General features: G+C 45.5%; 2 protein-coding genes across 3 annotated transcripts; one reads left to right on the plus strand and one right to left on the minus strand.

Moving 5' to 3' along the window:
• Positions 1-2,381: 2,381 nt before the first annotated feature.
• On the minus strand, positions 2,382-14,583 carry pelp1 (proline, glutamate and leucine rich protein 1). Of its 2 annotated transcripts, none has more exons than XM_034677005.1 (19): positions 14,392-14,583; positions 14,169-14,233; positions 13,891-13,996; positions 13,580-13,729; positions 13,411-13,482; positions 13,253-13,312; positions 13,013-13,169; positions 12,777-12,909; positions 12,112-12,199; positions 11,892-11,980; positions 11,694-11,807; positions 11,372-11,522; positions 11,063-11,216; positions 10,172-10,227; positions 9,846-9,979; positions 9,612-9,714; positions 7,630-9,243; positions 3,431-3,733; positions 2,382-2,788 (listed from the first exon to the last, which is right to left on the minus strand). In XM_034677005.1, the coding sequence occupies exons 1-19, from the start codon at positions 14,530-14,532 to the stop codon at positions 2,696-2,698; spliced, it is 3,783 nt and encodes a 1,260-aa protein (XP_034532896.1). In that variant the 5' UTR covers positions 14,533-14,583; the 3' UTR covers positions 2,382-2,695. The 2 variants fall into 2 exon arrangements, with proteins under 2 accessions (XP_034532896.1, XP_034532895.1); XM_034677004.1 differs by having other exon boundaries at positions 3,431-3,736.
• On the plus strand, positions 14,573-17,458 carry med11 (mediator complex subunit 11). The gene is made up of 3 exons (XM_034677008.1): positions 14,573-14,822; positions 15,409-15,539; positions 17,021-17,458. The coding sequence occupies exons 1-3, from the start codon at positions 14,753-14,755 to the stop codon at positions 17,222-17,224; spliced, it is 405 nt and encodes a 134-aa protein (XP_034532899.1). The 5' UTR covers positions 14,573-14,752; the 3' UTR covers positions 17,225-17,458.
• Positions 17,459-17,653: the final 195 nt, after the last annotated feature.

Consider the following 17,653-nt stretch of genomic DNA (forward strand, 5'->3'; position numbering starts at 1 on the left):
CCACCACTGGTGCAGATGAAACCACTTGGGTCAGACCAGCCGAGCGGTACGGCTCGGCACCCGGGCCGCGAGAGCAGTCAGACCGAAGGACCCAACCCGCCACGGGAGACCCAGGCCAGGGGACAAGCCAAGGACCCAGACCGGAAGCAAGCAGGTACCGCCGGAGCACCCAGTAGGAGGAAAGGGGGGCGAGGGGGGAGAGATCCCGCAGCCCCCCCAAGGGACACCCCCACAACACCGCCCCCACAGCCCCCCAAGACGGAGCCAAAGGAGCCACCAGGGCCGAGGGGGCCCGGCACCAGGAGCAGACAGCCAGGCAGACGGGCAGGACCAGGACCAGAGCCCACCAAACCAGCGCGCCGGAGCGGGGGGAGGGCGGAGGCGGCAGGGCCAATCCCACAATCTCAACGGAGCAGATGGAGCGGAACAGGAAGTCAGGCACCAAAACAAAATGAAAACATCCGGTTAATTTTCAGAATAAAACAAAACGTCATTTTGAGCAGATGCAGGCCTGGAGTCAACAGGTCAGAGGTTTTCAGAGGACCAGAAAGACAACATGGATGAGGAGAGGAGGAGGAGAATCCTTGATTCAGTAATTACTGCGGGAAAACCTCGGTCACATAACTCCAGCTGTCCGGTGGTCCTGCTCCGTGCTGCTTTCTGAAAACACAGCTGGGGGTTGTTAACGGACGAGAGAGCACAGAGATGGACCGCAGTGGATCGGAGACGGACTGGACACGGATCTGGTGGAAGTCCCAGGTTAGAGTTATAGCACTTATGCTGTGCCGTATGGGTTGTTATTTAAAGCTATATTAGCACAATTTTGGCATGGGTGGAAGGACTCCTTGTTCCTCTAAAGTTCCAGAGTTCCTGCAGTGGAAAAGCATCCCAAGATCGTTAAAAAGTGTGCTCAAGCGATTTTAAACAGTGTCAAAAATGTAAATTAAACTTGCTGAGCACCGTCACGTTTTAGTGAGGTCTCTTTGGTTCTGCTCTCAGTAATAATAACTTTAAGGTGGAGAATGCTCATGCAAAAGTAACTTAAAGAGAAGTTGGAAGATGATATATGACACACCTTTGTTTGAACCATTGTATTTGGACACACTGCATTCTCATAAAAATACCAGGACATGTTCCCAGCCGCTGGTAAACTGCACGTCGGCTTCCAATGAATGAAAAACTTGAAACTGGGCAGCACATACAAGATAGCTAAAAATATGTGGAAATGAAAGGGGAGGGGAGGCATCAAGAAGCCAGTCTTCTTTGGTCGCGTTTCTTTCCGTCAGGTATAAATCCACTTTCTTTGAGACCACTTCTCGACGTGATTCGTCCAAGAGCAGCACGAAACACCGTTACACAATACCTGCTTGTGGCCTCACACTATGGCAGTTCTGAACGCAAAATACACCCACAATGCTCTGTGCAATGACGTTAGTAAACACTGATAGCACCATATGAACAGATGGGACATGGGTGAAACTCAAAAATGAAAATGAAAGTCTGATAAATGTTTGTCAAACATGGTTTATGTCGTTACAGTTAGTTCTCATCATGCTGATTTATGTCACAGTGTTCATGTTTCTCAATAATTTAGTCTGAATGAGATTTTTAAAGCTTGAAAAAGAGATATAAATTTGGAAAGAATGGAGGGGTAAATTAAATGTCTTTTAGATCCATCTCTCTCCAGAGTTTTGACTTTTCACTTGGAATTCTGATCTCAAACACAGAATTCTGAGATAAAGTGTGGCCCTAATCTTCCATCATCAGCACCATGACGGACGGCTTAGTTAACCATGAGGCTCTTGCATCGCTGTGTGCGCATGAATATGAGATTAAAGAAGGAACAGTGAGAGGAAACGTAACAAACAAAGACCATAAACTGTATAATAAATGGACGTAGTACCCATGATGTCAACCATCTGTTTCTGAAGCGCTATTTGTTGGGCGAAACTCCTAAGTTTAATATTTTCGGAAATACAGTTTTAAAATTTTTTACCTGTACAGTGTGTGCAATGAGCTATGAAGACCAAAACTGTTTTTTGTACCAGGTTGTAAACATGTTTATTTCTGCTGTAAAGATCGTCTTTTATGAATGGGTGTGTATGTGGTTTCCTGTGTTTCTGCAGCCAGCCTCAAGTGGACGCTCGATGAACTGCAGTTTTTAGCACTTCTGCATTGGCTTCATATTTTAGGTAGGTTGATGCTTGGAGGAAAGGTTACAAACACGGACACTAACTTAGTTTAGAGGAAGGGGCGGGACATGAGGTGGATCATTTCTGTGCATGACTCAGCACCAATGTTAGCGCCCATCCTCCTATTCACAAACTTTAAGCAGAGATAAAGACTTTCATTTGGGTTTGAATGAACTCAGAGAGACAATGTTGATGTTTGAAACTTGTGTTTGTATTGTTTCCTTCTATAAATCAAAGAGTTTAACAGTGATGAGTGAACATAAAGGGCATAAAAAGGTACGTATAAATCAAAGACTGTACACTAACTGTAGGACACTACTGTACGAACTGAGTACAGGTGAGCTGTAGCTGCTGATCTCAGATCATAGAACACAAGTTTCTATCCTCCTCACACTTTAAGTCACACTCTGAAATAAACTGATGGGAAGAAGTCGAGGATGATGGGTAAATGTTGTACACAGTAATGTCTCTGATGATGAAGTCTCCCCCACATCAGTTCATGTTTACGAGTGGTTTGATCCAGACGCTCCGTCTTCATCGTCAGGAGGGCAGGCCTTGAAATCCGCCAACATGGATGCCATCGACTCTTCATCCAGCTGAGAGAGAAAGAGAGAGAGAAAGAAACGTTTTTAGAACTGTCTGCCCCCTACAGTCCTGGAGGACTCCTGCTTCCCATTTGGAGACATCTGTACAAAAGGGACAAGGACCAAAACGAATATGGGCAGCGCTGCATTAAAAACAGACATGACTCTGTAGTGGAAGTCGCTGCATTAAAAACAGACATGACTCTGTAGTGGAAGTCGCTGCATGGGCTCAAAATTACTTCCAAAGGTCATTGTCTGTGAATACAGTTCATCACTGCATCCACAAATGCAGGTTAAAACTGAACCATGCAAAGAGGAAACCAGATATAAACATGATCCAGAAATACAGAGACTTTTCTGGACCTGAGCCCGTTTAAGATGGACTGAGGGGAAGTGGAAAACTGTCCTGTGATCTGATGAATCAAAATCTGACATTCTTTTTGGAAATCATGGACGCTGTGTTCTCCGCTCTAAAGAAGAAAGGGACCACCCGGCTTGTTATCAGCTCACAGTTCAAAGCCAGCGTCCCTGATGGTATGGGGATCATAAGAGTCCATGACATGGGTAGCTTACACATCTGTGAAGGCTCCATTAATGCTGAACAATATATACAGGTTAGGAGCAACATATATATATATAGCAGATCATTTTTACCTTTTTCTTCTCTGTGCTCTGTCCCGCCTCTTCTTCTTTCTGCTCTTCCTCCCTCTTCCTCTTCACTCCTTTCCCCTCCTCTCCATCACTCTCGCCTCCTCTTTCCGTCTCCTGGAGCACTGCGGTTTCTTCTTTCTCACCTCCCTCCGCCTCAGTCTCTCTTTCTTCTTTAGGAGCCGTCGACGTTTCAGGGTTTGGGGCTACAGATTCTTCTTGTAGCGTTGGTGGTTGTTCCTCCTGGAGGCTGGAGGTCTGATCTTCACTCACAGTCATCTCCTCCTGAGCGGGTTCAGCTCCTGACTCCTGCTGAGGAGAACACAGAGTGAGGTGGAGAGCACAGCTTTCTATCTAAATCACTAAAATACATACTACTAGTTTTATTAAGAACACTTCAGGGACTTTGAGTCAGGAATTAAATGGTGGCTGTCCCAGATACTAAAACTGTCTCCAATCTTTGAGTTTATGAGGGGAAAAAAAGGATGTAGAGGGGTCCAGCTGCAGACCTCCACAGTTATTTATGTAGATGGAATTTGTTTTAGTGGTTAGGCCTGGAGACAAAGGTAGGTGGATATTCTGAAGTATCCAAAACAGCGGGGGGAAAAATAAGTCTTATGTAACAAACTAATATTTGTTCGTTTTTCAGTTTCAATTATTTCCTACCTTAATCAAAAAACTGAATGTGACACCAGTGCCATGTATCTATAACTTTAAAATAGTTACACAAACGTAAGCATTTGCTGATACTGATGAGCATTTCACAGAATTTTTATGAAAAACTGCAAGGCCACCACCTCTTCCACAAGGAAGAGGGAGATGAAAATGTCTAAAATCAGTGGGAGTGGTCTCCACAAGAGTCACAGAGTCAGCTGATGTGAGCCAGGACTCAGTGACCAAGAGAAAGTCCAGGTTGTTGGAAGTAGTGAAATTATTACAGTATTTCTCAATTGCAAAAACAATAAACCCTATTGTCTGAACCAAACTCTTAGCGGCCTGAACCCATGTATTGAATTAGTCACTCTTTTGGCAAAACCAGAAGCACTTTTCACCTGTTAGACACAACTTCAAACACATTCTCACTCACTGACACACATGTTGCACTGTGATGCACTTGTGTTGCATAATGCTAAGCACAGGTAGCAAAAGTGAGACACATTTGAAGCACAGGTGTCACAGCTTAAACACAACCACTCAAAACTGGTAACACGTGTGGCTAATGATGTGAGGAAACCAGTATAAGGCAGGATCCGGCATGCCAGGGTTTTTTCCCCTGTTGCCCAGCCAGGTAGAATGTGGCCTGTGATGTGGATGAAGTCCTGTGGTCTGACCCAGCACGTAGACCTGATGCTGTGGCTGAATGAGTGTAGATACTGTAAGCACTTCAATTGGATTTTGTGGATTACACTGTAATGTGCTTCTCATTTATATTTGTGTTCACTTTATTTTTACTGTTTACAGGTGCTCCATTCAAAGAGGATTTATTTTTTTAAAACTTCATTTTTATTTTGTGAACAATAAACATTTCTACAGCTTCATCTCCTGAGCATTGTGTTTTAAGTTTTTGATGTAGTGTGTAATGACTGCTCAGTATTGTTTTAATTTTGATTGACTTGAGTTATGATCTGACAACATTGTTTGGTTTTGCAGGAAGAGTCAGAGGTTTGGTGAATGTAGTTTGAAAATTGTGATTTGTGCTTATAGTGTTGAGAAATGAACAACTTGTTGCACAGTGACCAAAGTTTATGTCAGTTCAAGTAGAAGCTGCTTGCAGCATGGCGGAGGACCATGTAAGAGAACAGAGATCAACATTTTAACCCTCCTACGGGGCAAACTGTGGCATTTACGTCTCATGGTGCAGATAACAGGTATCTGAAAGTTCGCTGTTGGTCAACATGGGGAGCACTGTGGAACTAATGACAAGGGTGCTAGGATCCCGCAGACATCAATAGTAGTTGGACTCATCAGAGAGCTAACGTAGTGTTAGCTGCTTATGGTTCTGAGAGGACAAGCCTTTCTACACAGGTTTTGCAGGTCAGGTTTGTTATTGTCTAAAAAGGTTCAGAGTTCGTAATAAAGATGAATACTTTACTGTCGTTCTGGCTGTAAGGAGAAAATGTGAACTGAAATGTTTTCACATCAAAACAGCATGAAAAGACTTTGCTGTGCTGCTTTATTGAATGTTGTTTAATCAGAACTTTGTTTACCAAGCAGATATTACCTGTATCAGTTTTTCTGTCTGTTGTAGATTCATCATTCCATCACTTCATGAAGCTCAAAGCCTTCAAACGCTGCAAAAGATGATGTAACCTGCACTACTGCGCTAAATATAATTCCACAGTGTTCAGGATGTGATGGGTCCCTCATGATGTTTAAGGCCAGGCAGGGTCATAGTAAAATTCAATAATAAAGCGCTTCTATCAATGTTTTCAGTTTGTTTGTTTTTGCTTTGCTAAAGTGAAGCGCTTGATAATTAAAATGCACAAAGGTCAGCTGAAAAATAAAGATTCTCCTCTTTATTTCTTAAAAACATTGACCTACTCTCAAGGGTGAATAAATATCCTACTTGATTTTACCTTTTCTCTCCGGGAACTATAAAAAAATGTTTGTTTCTTCTTTTCCTCAAAAGAATATAGTCTAGTTGTGTTTCTCTCATCTTTACCGGCACCTTTTCAACCACTGATCACCTCTCGTGGTGACAGAACATTGAGGGAGAGATTATAGAGCATGGTTAAAAAACCTGCGGCTGATGAGTGTTGTCAGAGAATCAGAGGATCAGGCAGGATGGGACATGCTGAAGCTGTTTGTGAACACACTGAAGTAAGTTGGAGAACAGAGCACAAATCATAAATACACTAACAGTCTGTGGGAAACACACTAGAGTCTCCAAGTCCGGCAGCTGAAACCGCTGTAACACCAGTGTTCTGGTTCAATCAGTTACCCTCTGAACCAGTTAGTGTATCCCATTAAACAGGAACACCTGCAGTCAGCATCGCGTGTCTACATTAATAAAAATGTAAATCACTGGTTTGATGTGGACATTGTGTAGTTTACTGAGACTTCCCTTTGTTTCATGGTTTCCTGAATTTACTGTAATACTTACACAACACTCAGACTTATTACAGCTCAATGTTTCAGTCTGAAGACAGAAAACCACAACTTCCTGGTTTGGGATAAATACTGTACATCTACCTATTGATTCATCTATTCATAACAGCAAGTCCCATCTTACAGACAGGACTCAGTCTGATCTCATCTTAATCCACCATGAGCAGAGCACTTTGCAGCATTTAGCAAGTTACAGTGGCAAGGACAAATTTCCTTTAACAGGCAGAAACCTCCATCAGGACCAGACTCATGTTAGAAAGTACGAAAGAGGATTAGGGCCACTGAAATTTTTTTATAAAATTAAGGTCAATTTTTCTCAAATTATTATTATTATTATGATTTTTTTTTGACATTCAGGGAGAGTGTCACTTTCACTTTATGGCATGCAGGAGGAGTACAGCAGGACAAGCCAGCTCCACTGTATTCTGTTGTGTGCGTTTAGAACAGGCATTACGGTGATAGTGCGGAAACATGGATTTTACATTTTCTAACTAAAAGCAGTTTGAAAGAGAAGAAAATTGTAATAGTTGCAGCTCATTACAAACTGATATCACAACACAACAACCCCAATCAATAGGGTTGAAAATGTGCCTGGTTATTATATATTAGACATTACAATAAATCTCAGTTTCCACTGATATGTTTTGATTCAGATTGAAAGAAGAAAACCTCAAAAGGTGATGCTTCAAATTACAGCTACACCTGATTTGGAATTTCAAAATAAAAGCCATTGGAAAATTGTAGCATATAAGTGATGATTTTGGATATTTTCAAAGTGAGATTCTTTTAAAAATCCCTGTTTCCACTGACAAATTTAAGTTCAGACTAAAAGTAGACAGAATTCTGACTTTAATCTCAGAATTCTGACTTTTTTTCCTCAGAATAATAATAAGAAAATAATAATTTGACTTTTTTTTTTTCAGTGGCCCTAATCCTTTTCCGTAATAAAGACATCTGCTGAGACCGTGAGAAGAGGCTGGAAATTTTCTGGTTCATCTCGGACGCTGGAGGACAATTAATAACGAATCAATCCAAACCGGATCAATAAATGAGATTATTGCAGTTCTACATTTAAAGGCAAGTTTAACCCCATGTACCTCTTGGCTCTTATTGGCCGAGCTGTCTTCAGGGCCGACTCTTAGCTCGATCTCAGTGGCTCCTTCCCTCCACAGCCTCGGCTCCTCCTGCAGCCCTGCTCCTGCTCCTCCTCCTCCTCCACCTTCAGCTCTTCCTCCTCCCTCCTCCTCCTCCTCAGCCTCCTCCCTCTCCTCCAGGGCTCCTCCGGTCACGCACAGGATCTGAGGCATGGTGGGGTCGTCCATCCTCTCGCTCTCGTCCTCCTCCCCCTCCCCCTCCCGCGCCTCCTCCAGCACCCCGATGCTCTCCACCTCCTGCACCTTCATCCTGTCCTCAGAGAACAGCCCTCTGTTGGTCTGGATCTCCTCGATGCCTCCCTCCTCCTCGCCCTCCACACTGAACCCCGCCATCCCTCCTTCATCCACCACCGCTCGCAGCACCTTCCCCTCCTCCACCCCGACCTCCTCCGCCTTCTCCTCTGCTCCCTCCAGAGGAGGAATGTCCCCATCCTCTTCCTCCTCCTCTTCCTCCAGCTCCTCCCCTTCCTCTTCATCGTAATCGTCGTACTCCTCCTCGTCGTAGAATTCATCCTCTTCATCCTCCTCATCCAGCCCCTCCTCCTCCTCCTCCAGCTCCTCATCATCCTCCATGTCCTCCTCTTCCTCCTCCTCCTCGTCCGTGCTGTTGATGTTGATAACACCGGAGTCTTCGTTGCTGGGGGGCGGAGCCTGATGGGGGTGGATGTGGCGTCCTTGTACACTCATCTGGTTCTGGAGTTGGTGGATCTGGAGCGGGAGTGGGAGGGGTCCGGGCTGACCGGCGGCAGAGGGCTGCATCAACATCTGCTGCAGCTGTGGTCGCCCCGGCATTGAGTCCCCCAGGACACCAGGGGGCGCTGCAAGGGAGCTAGAGTTCAAGGGGGGGACAAGGGAGACCACAGAGGTACTGGAAGGGGGGAAGGAGTTGATTGGGGTAGTGGAGGTGGTGAGGAGGGGTGAGGAGGTGGCGTGGTCATTGGGTAGGGAGACCCCGTCGATAGTGGATGTTGTTGCCGTTGTAACAGAGTCCGCTCCCGGTAGAGGGCCCGTAGTCCCTCCTGGTGCAGCAGAGACCAAGCTAGGCGGGTTCCCTGCTCCGGAGTCCTCCTGCTGGGTCTCCATGTTGAGCATCCCGGGCGGGACGATGACCACGCTGTCGTCTGAGTCGCTCTCCAACGAGATCTCCACATCCTCCGCCTCCTCGCGGTCATAGCGCACAAACACCGGTCTCTGGCCCTCAGGGAGACCAAGGCCTGCGGGGTCCGGCTGGTGGTGCCCATGTGGGGACAGGATCATGTCTGCAGGGGTGTGGCCCTGACCCGGCAGACCCGGTACAAGAGAGAGGTGGTTCTCTAGAGAGCCCAGCAGGGAGGAGGGGCCAAGGTCGAGGGAGTGACGGGTGGAGAATGGGGGACCGGGGGCGGGGCCTCCCAGGAGGGTGGGCAGAGTGAGGCCAGAACCTTGTGAGGAGGGGAGGACTGGAGCAGAGGGGGTGGGCTTCAGGGTAAGGGGGGGTAAGGGGAGGGCAATGGGGGGGACACGGGGGTGGAGGAGGGAGTTACAGGTGGTGAGAGCCTCGGTGCAGAACGAGGACACCTGAGAGAGGAGAGAATAAGGGAGGAGAGAGAAGAGGGGGAGGAGAGGGAGGGAGGAAAGAGAAGGAGGAGAGGGGGAAGAGAGAGAGGGAGGAGTGGGAGGAAAGGGGGAAGAGAGAGAGGGAGGAGTGGGAGGAAAGGGGGAAGAGAGAGAGGGAGGAGTGGGAGGAAAGGGGGAAGAGAGAGAGGGAGGAGTGGGAGGAGAGGGGGAGGAGAGAGAGGGAGGAGAGATATTTATCTAAACGCTTATTTGTAAAGTTTGTAGGTGCTGATATTTAAATTTTGAAGTGATGTCATCGCGTTGTGTTTTGGCTGAACGCCGGTCAAACTTAAAGATGCTCAGGTCTCACTTTCAGCATCTCTTCTCACCTTGATGTTTCGGTCAGTGCGTCCACTGCTCAGGATGGAGACGGCACAGGTCATGGGAGGGGGCCAACAGGGGGACGGGACCAGAACCAGAGCCAGGAGCAACCTGAAGGATCAGAAACAACAAAAGTTAACCAACATTTCTAACGGAGCTCATATGCAGAATAAGTGCACTAAAAGCAGAAAAACAAGACTAACACACTCTTTCATGAAATATGATGTCAATGCATTGTGTACCTGTAGAGCTCTCTTCGGCTGAGTGCGCTGCTGTACTGTCCACTGACGCCCCCTGGAGACTCACAGGAGGAAGTGCAGCTGGACTGTTGCTGCTGCAGACGCACACACAGTGGGAGAACCACCTCGTGGAGTCGCTGAGGAGGACACGAAGAGAAGGAAACCCAAGTTATTTAAAGTACATGTACAGGTGGGTCAGAGCTGAGTGTTTATACAGTGTGGACGGCTTTAAGTTTGAGCAACAACACTTTGGGTCTGCAGTCAGCAGGAGCAGGAACTTCTATTGGACACACATGGATCCATCAGGGATTATGTTGCAGCCCGTTTACCTTGTGTATGTCGTCCTTCAGCAGGGTGCCGCTCGTCAGTATGATCTGTCTCAGGGCTGTGGAGGACAGAACGATGGAGACATTAGACCAAACTGAAACAGCAGACTGTGACTGTGGCTTCATGATGGAGAAGATCTCTAAAAACAGGTCCTAAATTTACACACAGACACCAGCTGAGCAGAGAGAGGGGCGGGGAGGTAGGTGCAGAGGAAAGCCAGATTGCACAAAAAGAAATATTTTTCCCATAACCTGAAATTATTTAATATTAAAGTCATCTCTCTCCCTTCATCTCCCTCTATCCCTCTCTCCAACTCGGTCTCAGCAGATGTGTGTCTAACATGAGTCTGGTCCTGCTGGAGGTTTCTGCCTGTTAAAGGAAGTTTGTCCTTGCCACTGTAACTTGCTAAATGCTGCAAAGTGCTCTGCTCATGGTGGACTAAGATGAGATCAGACTGAGTCCTGTCTGTAAGATGGGACTGGATCTTATCCCACAAACGTCCTTCCACAGGCAGAAACCTCAAGGGGAACCAGAGTCTACGTGGACAGCCATGTCTTAACACACACACACTCGTGGATTTTGAGCAGTGACTCGGATAAAGAGCAGTGCATGTAACTTCATTTACAAAAGAACCATACCGCACAAAACTTCAGAATAAAAGAATCGTGTGAAAATGAGAGGATAGGGCTTTTGATTTGAAAAGCACTCAGGAAGTGCTGCGAAATATATTTTTTAATATCTGTAACATTAACAAAGCTGTAACAGAGCTCCTTCAAGCTTTCTTTTTTTTTGGCCGAGACCTGCACACCTCAGGATAAAACACAGGTGAGTCCTCTATTCTCTAGATATTCCTCCCGTGAGACAAATATGGGGGTACCACGGCAGCAGCTCACCTCTGAGTGCTGACAGACAGGTGTCCTGATTGGCCAGCAGGTCTCCTTTTCTCTGAAGAGAAGGACCCACAGAGTCCGCCATGACTAAAGGTTTAGTCCTCCTTGGACCAGGTTTACCTCCTTGAACCACGTCAGCTGACAGACCGGCCCGCAGCTGTGGACCATACAAAGAGACAGAGTGGGAGAAAGTGAGTCCTCAGGTGGGCAGCCAAGGTTCGATCCTGACCGGGTTCCTGCTCCATCCTCTCTGAATGAAAGTATAAAAGCCAAAATATACAACTTAAAAAGCTACATGGAACCTGGACTCACCTTGACAGACTCCGCCCCCGGTGTGATGTCACTGAGCAGCTGGCTGAACAGCAGCTCTGAGTGACCCGGGCTCCCCTGCAGCACGCTTGCTGAGGCTCCGCCCACCTGGACCCACAGCTCCAAAGTTCTGTATACGGAGACCCGCACAGAGCTGAGAGAGGAAGAGGAGACGGATCAAACCTGACATCATCCAAATTAATGCTTACAATGACTCAGTAAAATAAAAAAACTGGATCAGACCAAAGCAAAGCAAACTGTCCTGCTGCTGTTAGCTACGACCCCCTTTAAACCCCCTCCTGATAAACCTGGTCTCCTCACGTACCTGTATGCACTCTGCTGCCCCAGACTGGATTCAGGTAAAGGTGTCCACGCAGAGAGAGTCTGAGAGAAGAGCCTCTGTAGCACTGCAGAGTACTGAACCATACCGCTGCGTACACTGTAAATAAATACACACAGTCAGATACACACAGCCTGTAACACACTGTGTACACACAAACACGGCACACACACCGTTACTCACACTGAGATAAGGGCTGATAGGACCTCCAGTGTGTGTGTGTGAATGATGGGCAGGAGCAGCAGCTTCACACTGCCGTCACCTGCTAGATTCTGACACATACGGAAAAGATCAACCCTGTTAGTCTGCATGTTCACTACAAATGTTTGTTTGATCTGTGTGTGTGTGTGTGTGTGTGTGTGTGTGTGTGTGTGTGTGTGTGTGTGTGTGTGTGTTTACTTACGATGCTCTTGGAGCTGACAGCGAGGGCTCGACACACCAGGTTGAGGATCGGTCTGACAGGCAGACGCACCGCTGAGGATGGATCCACCCTGAGAGACAGAGAGGACCGACACAGTGAAGAAAACTTAAGACTTTAAACAGTTTCAGTTTTTATTCTGCTGCAGAAATGATCCTGAGGACATCTGGAAGCAAAACAGATCTGCTGAAACAGTGACGACATGAAGAAAAAACAAATGATTTGGTTGATATTCATTGTGACAGCTCATTGTTGGTCTTTATGGCAGCTCTTGTTACTGACCATTTAAAGAAGAGCAGGGTATTACATGTAGGTTACTACGGTAGTGTACCACAAGTTAGGCACTAAAAATTGTGAACTTAGGTACTACAGGTGTAGGGTGTACTACAGAGGTAGGGTGCAATAGTTAGGGTATTAAAGGTAGGGTAGCACACTATGAAAGTGAAGTAAAGGTAGTATACTACAGGTATGGTACTAAAGATAGTGTACCAAAGGAAGGGTTCTAAAGGTAGGGTACTAAAGGGTGTGTACTGCGGTAGTGTACTTAGGTAGAGCACTGCAGTAGTGTACCACAGGTTGTGTGCAACAGGTGAGGTGTTCTGTTTTTGTTTTACCTGAGTGTGTGTTGTCCCTGAGAGTGTGTGTTTTACCTGAGTGTGTGTTTTAGGGCCATGCAGACAGCTGTGTATCTGTGCTGCAGCTGCAGCAGCAACAGAGGATCTGATTGGTCGAGATGAGGGAAGGCGAGCTCCACCCCCGGACCCTCGTACTGCAGCGTCCCGTCTGTTTTAGACAAACATCATCATCATCATCATCATCACTGGTTAAATAATGTTCATGTGATCAGATCAGGATTTAATAATTGTCCTTTTCTTTTCAGGCGTACCTGTTTCTGATCCCAGGTAGATCTGAGCCAGCAGCCCATTGGCTGAGGCCAGCAGGCAGTGAATCTGATTGGTCCATCCCTCAGATCTACCTGCACCAACGCCACGGTCCAACAGACCCCCGAGACAGGGCAGCCAACCATAGCACTGACACGCCATCTGATGCAGGAACAGAGAAAACACGTTAATGTGGCGGAAGAATAAACTTTATACTTTGATCAATAACTCAGAGAACGTCACACCTCCTGGGTTTTCTTGTTGGTGCTGTCCATTTTAGAGAGGAAGTAAGCCCCGAGTTTATCCTGGAAGAGAAGTTTGATTCATAAGATAACTGAAGTCAAACACACACAAACAAAGGTATGATTATTCTGTGTGTGTGTTTTCTGTGTGTGTGTCTCACCCTGAGGGATCCACAGGCTCGGGGGTAAAAGGTCATACAGGCCGTCATCCCCTCCATCGCAGCGAGCTCACACTGAAACACACGATGACAACAAACTTAGTTCCTGCTGTAAACTCTTTCACCCATCTTTCTTCTTCTTCCTCCGCCTTCAGGCCGCTCTGTCTCTCACCTCCGTCTTCAGGCCCAGCAGAGACGTCAGGATGCCCAGGACGGAGTTCAGACCGACCTCTCGGGCCAGCTCCGGCAGCTGAGACGAGTACTGCAGGAGATCCTTCAGGATGCTCACGGCCAGCTGGACCGTCTGAACCGGAGCCTGAGACTACGGGGGGAGAGAGAGAGAGAGAGAGAGAGAGAGAGAGAGAGAGAGAGAGAGAGAGAGAGACATATTAAAGATGAGGAGTTGTGAACTCTCTCTTGTTTCCTCCTGGTCAGGTGTGTGTGCACACACACACACACACACGAGTATATATGTTGTGTTACCTGTATGACCTGCTGCAGGGAGCGCAGCCAGGACAGACAGTGCTGCTGGAACAGATCACTGGAGCTGTCTTTGACCAGCATGGAGAGCAGACACAGGCCCTCAAACCTGAGCACAGACACACACACAGTAAATACACAACCTTACATTCAGACCAGCACTTACACATTAAACACTCATTAATAACAGAAGAACCACAGTTTGAAGCTCACAGGTGTCACAGTGAGAGGGTCTGACACACACCTCTCCTCTCACCTGTGTTTTAGTGTATTGTTCTCACCTAGTCTTGCTCGAGCTCAGTTTGGCGTTGCTGAAACCCACCAGACCTCCCACAGCGCTCGAACCCTGCACAGGTAAACACACGTGCGTATTAACAGCATGTTTCAGCCCTCAGGTGTCACTGCAGGTGTGAGCTCAGTGAACAATGTAGCCTGTGACGTTAGCAACACACACACACACAGCATGCTGACGGCTAACCAGCCCTCGTGCTCCCCTCCTCTCACCTGTGAGGTGAAGACGCCATGTTCTCTGTAACCGGACAGCAGAGCCGGGAGGTACTCCGGCCTCTGCTCCTTCAGGACCGACACCAGACCCTCCGTGAGCCGCATCGCGGACGGGCCACGCATCCAGGACGATGCAGCCATCTTTGCGTGTCCGCCTGTATCTGTGTGCGTCACATGAGCGACGCAGTGACGTCATATAAATGCGCTCTTTGTTACTCCAGCATCTTCAGTAGAACACTACAACACAGACTCAGGTTTACCTCTTTAATCTGTTAAATGTAGAGTAAATCAGCAGCTGCCTGTATTCATGTGTTAATGTAGAGGTACTCGGAGGTTGACAGGTTATTCTCCCCGCCCTGTGATGGCTAACGAGCGGCTCAGAGCTCTGGAGGATGTGGAGAAGGAGATAGCGACGATTCTACAGTGTGCAGGTGAGGACCCTGAACGCATCACAGCATGTTTAAGTAGTTTCCACACAGCAGTGGTTACAAATGCTGCTGCTAAGCTGTTGACCACATCATCTAGAGGGTCTCGTGTTACACAGATCCTCATATCTTTGCACTGGCTTCCAGTTAAATGTAGGATCCAGTTTACAGTCTCCAGTCTACATTAGGGAGCAGCTGAAGCCTTCTAACTCCAGCAGGACTGTGAGGTCCTCTGATCAGGGTTTACTGGTTAGGCCTGGTTAAAAACTAAAGGTGACTGTGCTTTCCGGGTTGTGGGTCCTAAACTCTGGAACAGTCTCCCTCTGGAACTCTGTGGACAGGTTCAAAAAGCAGTTGAAGACCTATCTGTTTAGACTTGCCTTTGTTTAATCTGTCTGTTTTTATGTCATGTTTTTAATTGCAATCTCTGTTTTGCCTTTTAATGTTTTTCTATTGTTGTTGTAAAGCACCTTGTGACCTCTGTTCTTGAGAGCTGCTCTATAAATAAATCTTACTTACTAACATAGGCTTGTTTTCAGTTTTGTTGGCTGTGTGTTCGTACATCTCATGTTTTGTTGTTGTTGTTCTCCAGGCACCATAGTCCTGGAGCTCTCCAAAGACAAACACAACGCCAGCCTCCTGGACAGACAGCTGGTCCAGTTTCAGAGCTCCGTCAACCGGGTGGAGAATGAGCTGAGCTCCCAGATCCGATACCTCACACAGGTAACACACACGTGTTAAAGTGAACCCTTACAGTCCTCCTACGACAACAGGAATATACTATCTCATGAAAGAGAGCTGCAGAAGTTGCTAAGAGCAAACAGTGACAAGAAATATGTCAAAAGTGAGAAACAACCTGAGAGTAACACAGTGTGAGGAAGAATGAAAACACTCCTTTTAAGAGACACAGAAGAGAAAAAAATAGCAATAAAAAGACTAAAATCTGACATAAGATGGGTAAAAAGTTCTAAAACTCTGACACAAAATGTGTGAAAATGTTTATTATCAAACCCTAAATGTTTTTAAGAAGTAAAATCTGACAAAGAGTGAAACGGTTACAATTAAACCCAAAATTTGAAAAAAAAAACAGTTAAAATTGACATAAAATGTGGTAAAAATCACTAAAATCTGCCACAAAATGTTTGGAAAAAATCAAATCTGACACAAACTGGGGTAAAATTATTAAAGTCTGAGACATTTGTAAAAATTATTAAAACTTGACAAAAAATGTGTGAAAATAATGCAAATCTGACATGAAATGTTAAAAATTGTTAAAATCTGGCAAAATAATTTGAAAAAATGATTAAAACTTGTTTGTTTTTCTTACTTTATTTATGTATATTCTGTCTTAAGCGATGAGATTTAGGAGGTGGGGGTTTAAAGGGAAGTTAAAAGTTTTTTGTGAGCAGTCAAATATAAAAATAATAATAAAAAAATATTTGGAAGAAAATGGAATGGAATGACATAAATTGGACAAAAGTGTGAAAATGGTCGAAATCATACAAAATGTGTAAAAACTACTAAAATATGACGTGTATTCTAATATTCTAACAATCTGACACAAAAAAGTAAATATAGATACAAAATAACCAAAAAATGACACAAAACCTGTATAAAATATTTAAATCTGGCAAAAAATATGAAGAAATCACCAAAATCTGATACAGATGACTAAAATTTGACAATGATTGACAATGCGTGAAATTGGACACAAATGTGTAAATATGAATCAAACTTTGAAGAAATTTTGTTAAAATGACTTAAATTGTACACAACATATTTGAAAATGGTCGAAATTTGACATGATATGTAAAAAAATCCCTAAAATGTGAAACAAAAAAAGTAGAAATAGATACAAATCAACCAAAAGATAAATCAAAATGTTGAAAGAAAGCAAACACAAATGACGTGCGAGTGCCCGGTGTTAATGTACCTGCTTCACTCTGTAGTGTGTACTGATATTTCGCTCATCCAGTGTATGTGTAGGGACGTGGGGGGTCACTGTTTCACTGAGTTTTCCTCAGGACAGTATTTTCATCGCCCCTCTTTTTTTTCTGATAATAACTGACAGAAAGAGCTCAGATTATTTAAACAACCCTTTCTCAGAGTGGTGATGATTACAGGAATGTTCCTCACCACAACAATACACAATCAATCAGAGTGCATCACATTATAATCAGCAGTAATCCTCCATCTTCCTGCAGGTAGCGACAGGTCAGCCTCACGAAGGCTCCACCTACTCCGCCAGGAAGGACTGCCAGATGGCGCTGAACAGAGCAGAGTACGCCAAAGTCAAACTGGGAGAACTGGGACGCACCTGTGAGCTCATGCTGGAGCAGCAGCAACAGCAGCAGCAGCAGCAGCAGCAGCAGCAGCAGCAGCAGCAGCAGCAGCAGCAGCAGACATGAGACCAGATGGTGTTGTTTTACACCTCAAACCACAGCCTGTGAAACTTTTCACACAACTTTTGTATTCTTACCACAAACACAAAAGAAGCTCAAAGAATCAGAGATAACGTTTTTTTAAGTGGTATTCATTTTATTTTCCTGAGCATTTTATTTTGTTTTCTCCTCTGTCCTGTGAACTGTAATCAACGTTTTGACTCTTTACATATACTAATAAAACTACAAAGATATTTAGTATCCAATGTTTCTGTGTCATTTATCATCACTCGTCATATTTCTCAAACATGAAAAGATCCACAGAAGAAAATCAGTTGCTCTAAGTTTAATACTTCTAAGGATCACGTGAGTTGAAATGCTCAACAGTATTGAAGGAGGATGGAGAGAGCAGCAGCTGCCAATCAACATAGGGAGACGGTGAAGAGAGCGAGTAAA

This window comes from Notolabrus celidotus, chromosome 23 (assembly GCF_009762535.1).
Source record: "Notolabrus celidotus isolate fNotCel1 chromosome 23, fNotCel1.pri, whole genome shotgun sequence".
In the NCBI taxonomy this organism is placed as follows: domain Eukaryota; kingdom Metazoa; phylum Chordata; class Actinopteri; order Labriformes; family Labridae; genus Notolabrus; species Notolabrus celidotus.

Bases quoted from the DNA above. Each gene is read 5' to 3' on its own strand.
- pelp1 (XM_034677004.1), bottom strand. From the start codon at position 14,532: ATGGCTGCATCGTCCTGGATGCGTGGCCCGTCCGCGATGCGGCTCACG. The intron at 11,808-11,891 runs GTGAGTAACGGT...ATTTATTTACAG, and splicing joins CTATCAGCCCTTATCTCAGT to TGTACGCAGCGGTATGGTTC. The intron at 3,737-7,629 runs GTACATGGGGTT...TGTTCTCCTCAG, and splicing joins CGGCCAATAAGAGCCAAGAG to CAGGAGTCAGGAGCTGAACC.
- med11 (XM_034677008.1), top strand. From the start codon at position 14,753: ATGGCTAACGAGCGGCTCAGAGCTCTGGAGGATGTGGAGAAGGAGATA. The intron at 14,823-15,408 runs GTGAGGACCCTG...GTTGTTCTCCAG, and splicing joins GACGATTCTACAGTGTGCAG to GCACCATAGTCCTGGAGCTC. The intron at 15,540-17,020 runs GTAACACACACG...ATCTTCCTGCAG, and splicing joins AGATCCGATACCTCACACAG to GTAGCGACAGGTCAGCCTCA.